The sequence below is a fragment of the Hermetia illucens genome, chromosome 2 (genome assembly GCF_905115235.1).
Source record: "Hermetia illucens chromosome 2, iHerIll2.2.curated.20191125, whole genome shotgun sequence".
Taxonomy (NCBI): domain Eukaryota; kingdom Metazoa; phylum Arthropoda; class Insecta; order Diptera; family Stratiomyidae; genus Hermetia; species Hermetia illucens.
In genome coordinates this window covers 92,937,880-92,952,246 of record NC_051850.1, presented here as the reverse complement: position 1 = coordinate 92,952,246, position 14,367 = coordinate 92,937,880, and the positions used below count along the sequence as shown (strand labels likewise).

At 40.9% G+C, this 14,367-nt stretch overlaps 1 protein-coding gene across 8 annotated transcripts in view; it reads left to right on the top strand.

The window, feature by feature from the left end:
• The window catches only part of LOC119648927 (adenylyl cyclase 78C), a 386,778-nt gene that overhangs the window by 345,917 nt on the left and 26,494 nt on the right, over positions 1-14,367 (top strand). For 6 of the 8 annotated variants that reach the window (XM_038050837.1, XM_038050834.1, XM_038050833.1 and 3 more), the window contains 8 exons: positions 2,046-2,200; positions 2,267-3,096; positions 9,168-9,263; positions 9,332-9,515; positions 9,603-9,709; positions 9,767-9,887; positions 12,931-13,106; positions 13,171-13,432. In XM_038050837.1, the coding sequence (XP_037906765.1) occupies positions 2,046-2,200; positions 2,267-3,096; positions 9,168-9,263; positions 9,332-9,515; positions 9,603-9,709; positions 9,767-9,887; positions 12,931-13,106; positions 13,171-13,432 (1,931 nt within the window). The remainder of the gene's footprint in view (positions 1-2,045; positions 2,201-2,266; positions 3,097-9,167; positions 9,264-9,331; positions 9,516-9,602; positions 9,710-9,766; positions 9,888-12,930; positions 13,107-13,170; positions 13,433-14,367) is intronic. The other 2 variants (XM_038050836.1, XM_038050835.1) reach the window with 2 other exon arrangements.

The following is a 14,367-nucleotide window of genomic DNA, read 5'->3' as shown; positions in this document are numbered from 1 at the left end:
TTTCTCGGCATCAGGTCGACCTGTCTGTGGTGCATACGCGGTGAAGAAGTGAATAGTGCGATCAGCTGATATAACGGTGAGCTTCATCAGCCGATCATCAAATCGTTCGACTTCTTTTAATGGCATCACGGAAACCCTCTGAGATGGCAATGCCAACACCATATTGAGTGTGTGGGTTACCAAAATAGAGAAGTTTGTAGCCATTTTTACCGCGTTCGCGTTCAATGTCGCAGCTTTTGGCACCAGACCATCGGGTTTCTTGCAGAGCACAGATATCAATGCGCCTTTTCCGAAGGGCTCTTGCGAGTTCCTCAGTCTCTCCAGTTAGAGTACCAACATTTAGCGTGCAGACACGTATTTGTTTTGTTCGTTGTGTGCGGACTAACTTGCTTACGTCCTGACGCCGTCCATGCGTCGAGAAACTTTGCCCATTTCTCGTCAGGACCGGGGCCCGTCCTGCCGCGTCGACTGAGGTGGACGCCCTAGCATTTCTCAGAGGCTTGTGACTCAATCCGATCACCATGTTTGTGACGACATTGTATGCATTTTCATGGTCGACCTGTCGCGGGGCCTGTCACCAAGAGAGATCAGGTAGGGTTTAGCATAGTAGAATAACTCCAACTATACTCTATTTATCTCTTTCTCTGATCTCAGCATTTTATTTTTGTTTTACTGAGGATAGTAAAAAGTACGTTGCCTCAAACCCCATATATTCAGCCGGTACGTGGGACCACATTAAATCTTAAAGTACAAAATTAGGAAATATTACCTAAGTTGAAACGCAACCAAAACGAAACTCAAATAGAAAGAAAATATCGGTTTGACCGCGTGTGTGGAGCCTGAAAAGCTCAAGACCGAATGCCGCGATCATGAGCGAAGATCCACCACGGATCGCATCTTCAATAGATGTTTTCACTACCTCAGATCTTTAGGAATCCGTGGCCTTTGTGGTTCCGACTCTTCTTTGACATCCTCAGGTCATAAAAATGGGGGATACCTCTTTTCGTTTTAATTAGAGAGCTTAGGGATTAGTGAGGAGAAGAACCCTCATATTATAGATATAACATACTTAAATGAACCCATTGAATTGATTTTTTCCGTCATTTTCTGACAGCAAAGGGCAAGCAAATTTAGTAATTAATGAAAGTAAAAATAAGACAGATGAAAAGTAAACAAACTAGAATTAAACGATCATAATAAAACATAGTAGAAAGCAGAAAGTTTCCGTCTAATGCAGCCGGTTACAACGTAGGGCGGAAGTCACTCCAGACATGTTTAGAATGCAGCATACGCACGCGCAACGTGGAACCAGCAGAGTTTTTTTCAAATCACTCAATGAATCCAAACCGAGCGTCCATATATGATAGTACAGTTTTCGGAAACGGAAGCAAATGAGTATGCTGAGGGGAGTATTGCTGAATGCAATTGCCATGCTATTATGCTGAGCCCTCCCCCTTTTGGAAGGGTGAATGCATGCCTCGAAACGAAGAACATTTTGCCCGAGGAACGGAAGGGTTACCGACTAGGATCAAGGAGCTGCAAAGAGCAACTTGTCATCGAGTTGTTACTTGTAGAACAGGGAACTAGACCTGTGAACGAGGGCCGATATGGAAAATGTCCCGCGGCGAGTATGGACTAATATGTCCAAATTAATTGAATTCTCCAATCGCAAAAACTCTCACTATCTCTTATTAAAAAGCGTTCCAGGATGTTAAAAGCCTACAAAAGGAATATGAAATGTGGACGAGTTCATTTGATAGCAGATATGGTTTGTGAAACTACTTAATCACGCTGATAAAATTAATTATTATTATTAATAATAATTAATAATGAACAATCCCCAGAATGTAGAAAATCTAGATAAGGAAAGCAGACTTGGATTTTTTGCTTTCTAACTGGGTGAAAATTATGCAACTAAAGTAAATTATTTATTCTTCCTGCCTTCCTACCTTTCTGTAATATGTTCTTTCTAATTTCACCTTGATCTAGGAACAGTTAACTGCTACAAATATTACTATACATATGTATATTATTTTGTTTTCCAGGTCGAATATGCTCTGTGTTTTTGTAGTGTGGATTTTTATCGTCTTATGCCAGGCAATTGTGATACCAAAGTGTACAGTTTTAATAATATGCTTAGCTGTGAGTACTTTAATTTTAACCGCTGGCTGCATCTTAGTCATGGCTGAGGAATTTTCCGGTAGGTGAAAGCTAAATAATTCTAGGACATATGCGAAAAATAACATATTTCGTATTCCATTCACAGGTCTTCCAAAAATCCTACAGAGGAGCTCTGCGTCCTTAGTGCATCGTAGAAACTATAGAACGATTTTCATTTGCAGTGTCATTATCCTCATGGCAGTCGCCAGTTCTATTGGACTTGTTCTGTGTCCATATTACCTAGAAGATTCAAGAACGGATAATACGAACATTACGGATTCATTTCTAGTGGAAAACTTGGGTTTAGATAGCGAAAAGGAGATCAAGCTCAACGTGTTTCTGCAAGCAACTATTCATCATAATATTACCATAAATAACCAAGAGCCAGTCAACTATAATGTGGACACTGTTATTAAAGACAATTTCACAACAACTAAGGACCCGGCCAACCTACTTCATAAGAAGTCAGCAGAAATCGTCCTTGGCGAAGTGGATACTTTAAGGGACAAAGTACTCGATGCTTTGAACTTAACGAACTCCGCTTACAGTTCTACTGCAGAGAATGGCACTGCGATTGTCGAGACTTCGAGTCAGACAATAACATTCGATTCTGACGAATTGAATATGACAAACGCAACACTCATTCAGGATAAGGTTGCAAACTGCGCTCATCCTGAGTATGTAGTATTCACTTGGATTCTGTGCTTGATTGCTCTAGCCACTGCTCTGAAGCTTTACTACTTGGTCAAGACATTTATGGCAACGGTCATGGTGGTTGTGTATGCCCTCCTGATTCTAGTGGCATTCCCGGACGTCTTCACGGACGCCAACGCACTGTTTGAGCAATCCAAAGTAGGGATGCCCCTTTCCGCTCAAATGATGATCCTGCTTGCAGTTTTCTTGGTGATGGTCACATATCATGCACGGCTTGTGGAGGTAAGTACATCGTAAAACGTTACATTCTGCTTTCTAGGGTCAATTGCGGCAATTCAGAAAGTCGTTTGTTTTTGCCTTTCGAAGTCTTCTATTTTGCCTTGTCTTCAACATTTTTATTCCAGATTATAAATTATTCACGCATTGTCTCCTTAAAGGGCCAATCATCCACCCACTATCAGATTTTTATACGAAAGAATTTGCCTCGAGATGGAGAATTTTATTCAGTAATTTCATTAAAAGTTTTTCGTAACTTTCGTTATAGAACAAACCATCCTTAATGGTTAGTAGCACTATAGACATGGGAGATAAGCATTCGCAAGCATTTCTGGTGTTCAGCATAAAATTTTACGACATTTTTAGGCGAAAAACGGTGAAAAGAAAGCGAAATTGATATCTGTCGACTTTAAAAAGACAAAACAAATTGGACCTTGATATTAAATGTGAAATCATGAAATTGGAAAATTTTTCCATTTCTGCACAAAAATTAAAATAAGATGGCCCTATATATAGTATTCTACAAACACTTGGCTATCTTTATAATAATAGTGGCTTTTACATAAAGGGTTACAAAGAGTGGGGTTATTTATCACTGGTATTTACGTATAGCAAATAATTCCTTTCTGTATATGAAACACATAAACGGTTTATCCACCTTTTAAAGGTTTTGTGTAAAACAAAACTTATTAAAATCGGTTTACTGTCTGCCCGTCTGTTTGTCTGCCACACCTATTATCTCAGAAAGGGTTACTCCTATTGATACAAAATTTGGTAAAAAGGTGGGATCCTGTAAACCCCCTTGCATGCAATGAGTAACATAATTCCACATTCAGTTTAAGCGGGGTCTCCATGTACGCAAATGGGGAGCGTACATCTTTTTCAACAAATATATCTGCACCGACAATCAATTAGAACTTTCGCAGTAATATAAGGTATATTATAGAACATGATCCCACCAAGTTTGATTTCATACTAAAGTCAATCTTCTGACAAAATGAATGCATAAACATTATGAGTTAAGTACAAATGGGACAAATTACTATTCAAATATTCGTATATATGCAATACACAAAACCTTTCATACCTGTTCCCGACTTGTTTCTTACTTCCCAAAGCCGTTCCTGAAGCAAAAGATTAAGGGCATCATTGCACATGACGTTTCACAGTGGATCCGATACAGAACCCTGGTGGACACTTGCGAAGAAATTGTCCTCTTTGGGTCCATCATCGGTGTCATACTACATAGATCCTTCCCTCTTGCAAGCAGTTACAAGATAGTTATCGATAATTCCAGCGAGATAGTGGGCAACACCAATTGTCGTCAGCGAATTCCGTATAAGGCTCCAATTGACCAAATTGGATTAATTTCCATCACACAATATTTGCTTTTACTACCCTTTCCATAAGTTGCATCCTTGGTCAAACCTGTAACCAATTTAATGGGATCATTGGCTAATCTGGCATTAAGGAACCCATAGTTGCCTCTCAACAATCGAGAGCAATATATGCAGATTATACTCTCCAGTACTTTTTCCATAATGCCCAGAATAATTGAACGAACTTGCCTGGCCTAGATTTCACGGTGCACTTAAGGGCGTTCGTTCGTCTATTCTACCGCAGACCTCTAGCTGCTTGTCAGGGACACCCTAACCTTGATATTGGTGTTGAGGTAGCTGCAGTTTTTAGACAAAACAGTAAAAGCGAATCTAGCGCTCCTAATGCATTTGGTAACATCAGCTTCAACGCCACCGTAAAAAAAACACGCTACCAAGATAGATAAATTAATCAATAACCTCAACGTTATGTTCGTTGATCAAGAATGCGATGGGAACCTGGGTTTGAATATCTTCAGTCCGACTCGACCTTTCTTTCCAGAGCCTTATGACCAAGGTCCACGTCTCGGTGAAAAAGCGAACAGATGTCATCAGCGTTGCCGAAATATTTGAGGAAAGATATCATCTTCCATTGAATTCCTTCATGTCCTCCAAAAACAAAACAACATTAAAAACGCCACTGATAACATGAAGGAATAGAATCGGCAACAAAATTCAAACTTGACGCAGTCTGCTTTGAATTTCAAATTCGTTTGTTTCGACGCAACATTTCCCGCCATCAAATGTCGCTCTGACAGTAGCTATTAGTTTCATACTCAAGACGAGTTCCCTGCTACGACGACCATCCCCTTTTTCCACTTTTTGGGAAAGATTTCGGATTTCCAGGATCTACGGGTAAGTGAAAGAAGCAACTCCGCAAAGACATCGGGAGTGCGTGCAATGAACAGTTCCGTGGGGAAACCGTCAAACTTGGCCGAGATGATTTCCTTTTTGTTTGAAGTGCAGTTATGGTTATCAGTAATTTCTGTTTTCATATTCCAACAGTGAGCCCCCTCCAGGAATTGCCGACAACCTCATTTACATCGGAGAGAAAACTTCTTTGAAACCGGCTGTTCAACGATTTTTTTCCACTGTTGAACGACGCAGACGCAATAAGTAAAGGCAGGTAGAAGATCATCAAGTAACGGTATCGCTTGAGCCACACGTCGTTGCTTCTCTTAGTTCGCATTTGTAGAAGACAACTTTTAAATTTACCGCTGATCATGATGTAATCGATATGATTAGATGTACATTGCTGGCCAGTTAAAATCCAATTGGCCGTATGGCAGGCTCTGTGCTCGAAAAATGTCTTACCAAATACGAGGCGATGGGAGCTGGAGAGAGCCGCAAGCTCGTCATCATTGTCGCCATGGTTGTCAGGTGTTATCAGAGCCATTTGTCAACCAGATCAACCATCACGCTCATAATGCTCTCTTTATCAAGTCTATCCTGGGTTCCATTGAATTGTTCCTGGAAAGCCGCCTTCTTCTTGGCAGCGTCTCCGTTGATGCATCATCCTGCACTATTGATGTATTGCTCATCCTAGACCGGAATCTCACAGTTAGTTTTTCGCCTTATACCGATTCCTTAAACAAGAAAACCACAAACAGTGCCGCCAAAGGGATAGAAGTGCTCAACTGAGTTCCATCATCTTACCTCACATAAACGAAGAATGCCTAGCCTGTATTGCTGAAATCATCACTGTTGATGGAGCAAGCAGGCATTCAAGGAAGACTCGATACCGCCGTCGAGAAGTGTTCACGCATTCGAAAATCTATCCATCAATGGAAGCAAAAGATTGTAGCGGAGAAATCAGTTCGAGGCATGGTAGCCGTTTCTAAAATATAATTAATTTCGACAGTTTATAATTAAGATATTGTTGTCATAGTGCATTGAACTTCTGCACGTGCTTCAAACAAGGCAGCATGGAGAACGCCGCCAATAACGAGAAGAAATAATATCGGTAACAAAATGCAACCCTGGCGGACTTCGCTTTGGGCCTCAAAATCTTCAGAGATTTTACCTTGGTACAGTGCGTGACATTTTGCGCCTCATATGTCGGTCTAAAAATAATTATTAGTTTCTCCAGGATTCCAGAAGCTTTCTCGAAATCTATGAAGAGCAGATGAAGCGAAGTTCTAAAGTCTCCGCACTGTTCCCAAATGATCCGTAGGGTGTTTATGCGGTCACTGCCACTGAACTGCTTTTAGATGTTGTTTGATGCGTTCCAGGATTATTTTAGCTATTATCTTTGCGACGGTAGCGGGCACGCAGATACCCCTTCAATTGTCACATTCGAAACGAGTGCCCTTCTTTGGACTCATAACGATCATCCCTTTGTTCCACTTTCTTGGAAAGGGACCGGTTTCCCAAGATTTCCATACAAGCGGAAGCAGGCGCAGCGATAAATAACTCTGCGGGGACAGTGTCAAGGCGAGTGGCTTTAACCCATTTGAGTGCATTGACGGCCAAGATTATTTCTTTTCTGTTGAGGGAACAGTCCGTATCCGCATGGATGCGATTGAAGAATGACGACCGTTAATGTCCTCCACAGAATGATCGTAATATTTACGACCATATGCAAATTTTTACATGATGCGGTACACACTTTTGAAATCATTGCGTTCTGTGGCATCTTCCGTTGCTCTGACTAGTGCAATAACAAACCCCCCAACCATCACTCGCAGCGGTCAATGGAATCTTCAATCCTTTGGTACAGCCATCTTATTCCAGGATTTCGTAATCAGCCAGATATAGATGCTCCTTCGAGACGTAGCCAACAAGTGAATTTTTGATGGCAGCACAATCGATCAATTCGATATTCTCGGGCAGGTTACTCAATGTATCTTCCATTCCCTCAGCAAGAGAACTATCGTGTCGAGTGACAGCTGGATTATACAAGCGTTGATATTGTACTTAATGAGTCGCAGCTCCCCAAACCTGCGAGAAGGGCAAACGCAACACACAAGCCAACGTAAGCGACCATCAAAAGGCGATCCCTTTCGTGACCGATGCCTGCTGATTGCAAAGTGGTCAATCTGATTACTCGGCACCATTATCGTGACGGTCGCTAAGACCATGTTTTTCCATCACATTTCGGAAGAAAGTGTTATCAGGGCCCACCTTGGCCAGCAATTGTCATCTCAGATTTGTGACTGATCATTGATCTCACCAACCGATGCCGCTGGTGCATACCTTCGCGAAGTGTCCAAAGGTGAAGCATTTGAAGCACCTATTCATGATATTTCTTATCTGAGACGCCAAGCAACAGATCTTCTTAACACTTCCGCCTAGATACCTTAGGTTGGGGTGAGCTTAGGCCTGCGCGTACGACCGATTTAGTCGAGAGATATTTAAAAAAAATGTTTTCACTTTTCTTTGAAACTACGCACTCTATATCCATCAAATTTTCAGAATTTATTGCAAGGGGTTAAAAACAATAGATTATCAAAAGATTCGCCTTATTCTCAATTTTTATGAGAAAACCAGGTTTTGTTTTATTGATTTTTATATCAAAAATTACATTATTTTGATCATTTATCGCACGGACGTGCCTCATTTCAAAGATCTTCACAAGTACTTTAGAAGAGCTGATCTTAAGCCTTTTAGCGCACTAAAAGTTACTGGTTTTGTATGATTTGACCTTGGAAGTATTAATTTTTTTTAGACGTTACGAATTTACGTTTGACGAGCCATAAGTATCTCCATATTGTGCTTTGTTTCTGCTAAATTTCATTTCTACATGAAATGCATAGTTTTCGAGTTTTTTGCGAACAACCGTTGAAAAGCATGCACTTTTTATAAAATACCCTTGATCCCCAAACCAAATTTCATGTCAATCGGCCTTGACTGAAAAAATTCGTAGGTTGCAAGCTTTAATAACTGAACTAATTACCGTTACTGGAAATAACAATTGCCTATGGTTTTTTCTTCGCTTTTTTGTTGGCAATCTTCCTCTATCCATTGTTTTCATTACCCTTAAGTTTCGCTTTGCTAACCGCTATTCGTACATGGGGCACCTGACTATCCCCTTCAAAACTTTTAGTTCCGTTTTTGGGAACGAGCAGAATGCCTTTTTGAAAAAAAGGCACACAAGCAGACGGAGAAACAATAAATCTATTTTAATAAGATGGTGGTTTTGCATAAAACTTACTCTTAAATTCCCTTTCTTATGACCCGCTCTATAAATTCGATTTAGGAGAGGATCAGAGAACGATAATAATAATCGTTGGCACAACAATCCATATTGGATCAGGGCCTTGAAGTGTGTTAGAGCACTTCATTCAAGACCGTAACGGTACACTACAGTATACTGTAGGAGGCAATGTGGTCAGCATTACGCTCGCCCGAGATTATTACCCTGATTTGACTCAGGTACTCATTCACAGCTGAGTCGACTGGTATCCGACGTCAAATCACGTTACAAATCCCACTGTCGCCAGCGAGATTTGAACCGCGACCTTCCGTACGACAGCCTTGTGCAATTATCCAATTCATTTGATCTGATCTATAATAGTTTAGCTTCTACCCTCTAAGAGAAATTGTACACACCCTCAATTCCCTTCCTCCTCCTTTTCAGTGCCAAAAGATGGTCCACGTTTTACAAATTAGCCCTAATAAACATCCTGCCAGCTTTGAATATTAGAAACTTCCTAGCCCAGGTGAAATTTTATTGACATCAATTTAACCTTCATTCACCAGGTAACATCACGTTTGGACTTCATATGGAAGGAGCAGGCGGAGAAAGAACTAACCAACATGAAGTCAAATCGATACCTCAACGACATACTTATAAAGGTGAGTGAGTAGAAATCGGATTGACTCTGCTCTTATGTTGCCATTACTAAGTTCCATCATTTCCACAGAACATTCTTCCGGATCACGTAGCAGCATATTATCTCTCAGACGATAGAACCGGGGACGAACTCTATTCCCAAATGCATAGTCTTTGCGGAGTCATGTTCGCTTCCATTCCCAATTTCCAAGATTTCTATTCCGAAGACATAGAAAATGGCAAAGCATGCATTCGAATTTTAAATGAAATTATTTGTGAGTTGGTTGTTTCGTTAGTTGGACACGTACTTGAAACTCTCCTTCCCAATAAAAGTACTATGAAAGGACGATGTTTCTTTTCAGGTGATTTTGATGCGCTTCTAGAGGAACCGAGATTTGCATCTATCGAGAAAATTAAGACAGTGGGTGCGACGTATATGGCAGCAGCTGGATTGAATCCTAAGCATTTGGTGAGGACTTTGCAATCCTTGTGAGAATCCTGTTCATTATTTATTTACTTGAAACAGGTTGAACGGGGTGAAACCGCCGAAGATAGTGTGTGTGATTTGGTAGAATTTGCGTTAGCTATGAAACAAAAACTGCAAGAAGTTAATAAAGACGCCTTCAATACATTCCAGTTAAGAGTGGGTAAGAATCGAGTTCGTTATTTTAAGTAATTCAAGTCTCGTAGTTAGCAATGGACTTACATGAACAAATACCATATTTTATGTTCATATATCGACCAATTTAGATATCAAAGGTAAGACAAAGACATTACGAAAAGTTTGTCAACTTTTCCGATGCCAACGTCCTTAAGAATAATTTAACCCAGTGACGTTTCCCGACTACTATATGTTTTGGAAGTGCATACCAGATGAATTGAGTTAATCCATGATGAAGTAAGCTAATGAAGAGAATTCCATATTTCTCAAGATGTCCCTCCACGGACAACCGCAACACAATCCTTGTTGATTCACCAAGTCCGGTTTGTTAAGGATGACCTCGAAAATTTTCATAGTGTGGTATGTCAACTGCATAGGACGGTAGTTTACATATTTCATAGGAATGCCTCTTTTCTCCACATTAGACATAATGTCTTACCAGTCAGGAGCAATGAAAAATTTTCTGCCGTCAATATCCTCTCGAAGTATTCCCACCATCTGTCCGACGGGACTCGCCAATCTATAAACAAGGTCCTTGTCATTAACATAACCGAGTTGTATGATAATCCAGCCTGCCTTTCAATCGCTTACCATCTACTTCGATGTTCAGACCATACCATCGAAGACGCCTCTCTCACCACTTTTCCACAATCAGTAAAACTATATATCTATCGCGCATATCCTCATTTCGAATGTGATCGTGGCGTGTTACGTGAATGGTTCAACGCAACATCTTCATCTCCATTTCCGTGAGGCGCCGCTCATTATCTTTTATAGCCGAGCAACATTCAGAAGCACAGAGGGTGACACGGGAGACGACTTTGCAGTAAATTTTAGATTTGAGGTGCTCTTGATACGTCGATCACAACGAATGCCAGTTGTGGATTGGCCCTTCTCCCATGCATCAATTAATTTCATAACTCAGCTCACCATTGGCTGATAGCATAATCCAAAATATTTAAATCATTCAGGTCACCGCCACTGACGATGATAGCCCCGGTTTCATTAGGATCTGTCTTCGGAAATGAGGCGATCATTTCGTTTTCGAAATGAGCTATGAGCGGCTGGAAAAACATCATCTACATATAGCAGTGTCTAGGGCGTTGAACATTGGATGTCCCCGAAATAGAATCTCATCTGATACGACCAAATTCAGAACCATCGTGCCCTTGCAAGCTCATAGGTTTCTCTTCAAATATACTCTACTATCCTTGATTTGTCTATCAAAAGCTCTACCAGTTTTTTATGACGTCTTGCTCTTGCCCTCATCCTCACTCGCAGCGATTATTTGAGCCCTCAAATCTTTGTGTTTGTGCTATGTTTTCACTTTCAGACTTTGGCTAACACTTCAATTTTACACGTTATTTCTCTAAGTGACTCTCGTCGCGGCGGCGGTTTAGTCGAGGGTCTTTGTCATTTTGACATTTTTCGCCTCGATCTCCTGTCCGGTCCTCAGCTGTTTCCCGGCCGTTCAACGCGACGGCAAAGGCGTTCAGGTTTGCGCCTCCGATGTGCTGCCACAATTTGGAAACTTAAGTTCAGATTGGACCGTTCCGCCATTGACGATGCGGTCTGCCATAATGAAAGAAAGAAAAAAATAAACGGTTCGACATCTCAAAAACCTGGATGAAAATTAACCTCAGCTAAGGGAGTTTCCGCGTTTCCTTGGCATTGGTGTTTGGCCGCAAACTTTTTACATTTTGCAAAATCTAATTAATTCGGATTTTCGGAGCCCGTAGCGTTTACGAAAGATAGCAGCACCCTACCTTATAGCCACCCATCAACTTGTTATCCCCAAAGAATTGTTTACCTAGTGTCCATAGCTTGGCTCAAGCTGGAGCTGAATAATCGCAAAGGAAGTGCCAGAAAGTCTCTCCCTCCTTTCCGCAATTTCGGCAATACAAATTGTAGGCTATGTCGAGTCAGAAGGCATGGTTTCCTATAGGCCATCACCCCGTGCGAATCGTCTGACAGTTCTCACGAAGCTTTCTTGTAGGAGGGTCAGGTTAGCTTAGTGCAAGTAGTGAGTTTTTGCCATCAGAGATAAACGGCTGTCAAGTAGTCTGAACAAGTTCCGCCCTTAACAGTCGTAAAAGGGATGCCGACTGCGTCCACCGAGGGTCTGTGGTGAGCAGCGCCCCGCCTGACGAGTCCGTCAACCCGCTCACTCCGCTCTTTGTTCCTATGACCGAGAACCCAGAGGAAAATGACTTTGAGCATGCAGCGCATACTGTTCAGCATGTGCTCTCACTGCCTCACTAGCCTCGAGGATGTTGCCACTGAATTCATGCCCTTAAGGGCGGCTTAGTTGTTGGCAATAACAACTATGTTACGTTTGAGGCTCGAATCATGCCACAGCTATCGATAGTTCTCCAGTCCCGCCAATAAGTTTCCTTAGAATATACTGGCGAATTCTGGAAAACCGTATGGTTTTGCGTATCCAAACAGACCATTTTTGATTGGTTGGTGAAGAATACCGCATCCTAACCCCGTAACACATCGCCGGTTTTCCTCTCCGCCCTGGTTACAAAGCCCATAGCGAAATTTCTTGATATAGTCCGTTGGGAATGCACTGAATTCCCGCTGTATATTGAATGAGGATTCGCTATCCAGCATCCAGATTTTCCGTGTCTGACAGCATCGCATGGAACGACTTATTTAATATGAAATTCCAGAGGAAGCGTACATTAAGGACACAACTGCCGAACCTCAGTAACACCTACTCATTATTAAGCTTAAGAGAGGCAATTGCTGATCGAAGGTTTCTAACATCTAATTAGCACTTGAAGGTGGACGGTCGCAACTGGAATATTTTCCGTTTCAATTTCCAAGCGATACAAACCATCTTTCTCCCGATAGTTGATCTGACAGTGAAAAAAGTTATATTTCGCAAAAGGATGTCTGAAAACATTAGGATTCACCTTAGCTCTAGAACTAGAAGCTATTCTTAATATCTTCTGAATTCCCATATTTATTCATGTTGCACATATTCCCTACTGTTACTGATCTCTTTTCTTATCGTTTCCTAGGCATTTGCAGCGGTCCAGCGGTAAGCGGAGTCATAGGTGCGAGGAAGCCAGTCTATGACATTTGGGGCAACACAGTCAATGTTGCATCTCGTATGGACTCAACCGGTGAAAATTGGCGAATACAAGTACCTAGTAAAACTGCGGAGCTACTTCAAAGGAAAGGTTACACTTGCATAGTAAGCTAATATCATTATGTCATAGTACTTTGATTATAGTTTTTTTTTTAAATCCATCCTACAGGTTCGCGGAGACATTAACGTGAAAGGCAAGGGCATCATGAAAACATATTTTGCCCTCGGAAAAGGAGTCGCTGTCGGGCAAAATGCTTCGCCAGTTATGATGCCAGCCGGAATTCCATTAGCTCAAACACCATCCCTCCAACGACAAACATCGCATCATGGCTCATTCACAGCCGTGGTCTTCGAAATGATGCAGGCATCAAAGCGAAGTAACATGGCTGGAACACGTGAGTCTGCTGTTTTAGGTGTGATAACAGAAAATAGTAAATAGTGCATGATTTTTTCTTATACAACACCAATTAATTGGAGTCAGAATTTTTGTAGCCTAGTAATTAGATGTAACTAATCAAGTATACACACATGTATGAACGTGCAGTTGAGTGTAATATGCATGTATTCATAAATATGTACCCTTGCCAGTATTTTATCTTATTCTTTGTTGTAAACCTCAAGCGTCTTACCACCAACTTTCCCAATTTAGTCTATTGTGGTTGCTTTGAATAAAAATAGAGTTTTGTGCTACATAAGAAAATAGAACTACTAAAATTGTATATTTGCATTGTAAATAAAGTAAAATATAATAAAATTCAATTTGCAATTGACCACTTGAATCACTGGTTTGCGAAAAGCATAGTACATTTAACATTCATTGAAACCAAACATTTAACCCATACATGTGTATATACCAACAACAGTGCACACTAAATTACTCATATTAATCCTACTATTTTCAAAGCATTGTATGAAACAAAACCTTGTTAATTTCAATTCAATATCTGCATGCCCGTCTGTCTGTCTGCCACACCCAATTTGCTCCGTAATGGCTAAATTTATTGGTCAGAACATATGCTCTTTATATACAGTGAGTGAGATGATTTTATGTTGAGTTTAGGAGGCTCTCCAGGAAAAGGAAGTGTAAGTTGTTTTTTCAGCAAGTGGTTATTGTGGATCGTGGCAGTATCAAATTAATGAACTCAATTCGTACTCTCTAGAACTAGTCGAAATGTTAATATCGGATGGGGGATACCGGAGTTAGGGTCCAAAATCTACCCTAAAGTGTAACAGGACTCTTTCTCAGAGCCTATGCAACCGAAAACTCTGAAAATAATCATAAAGACGCATCTATATATAATTTAGACCTCAAAATACATTCCATTCCTTTACCTACTCGAATAAAGTTACTTACTATATTTCGAAA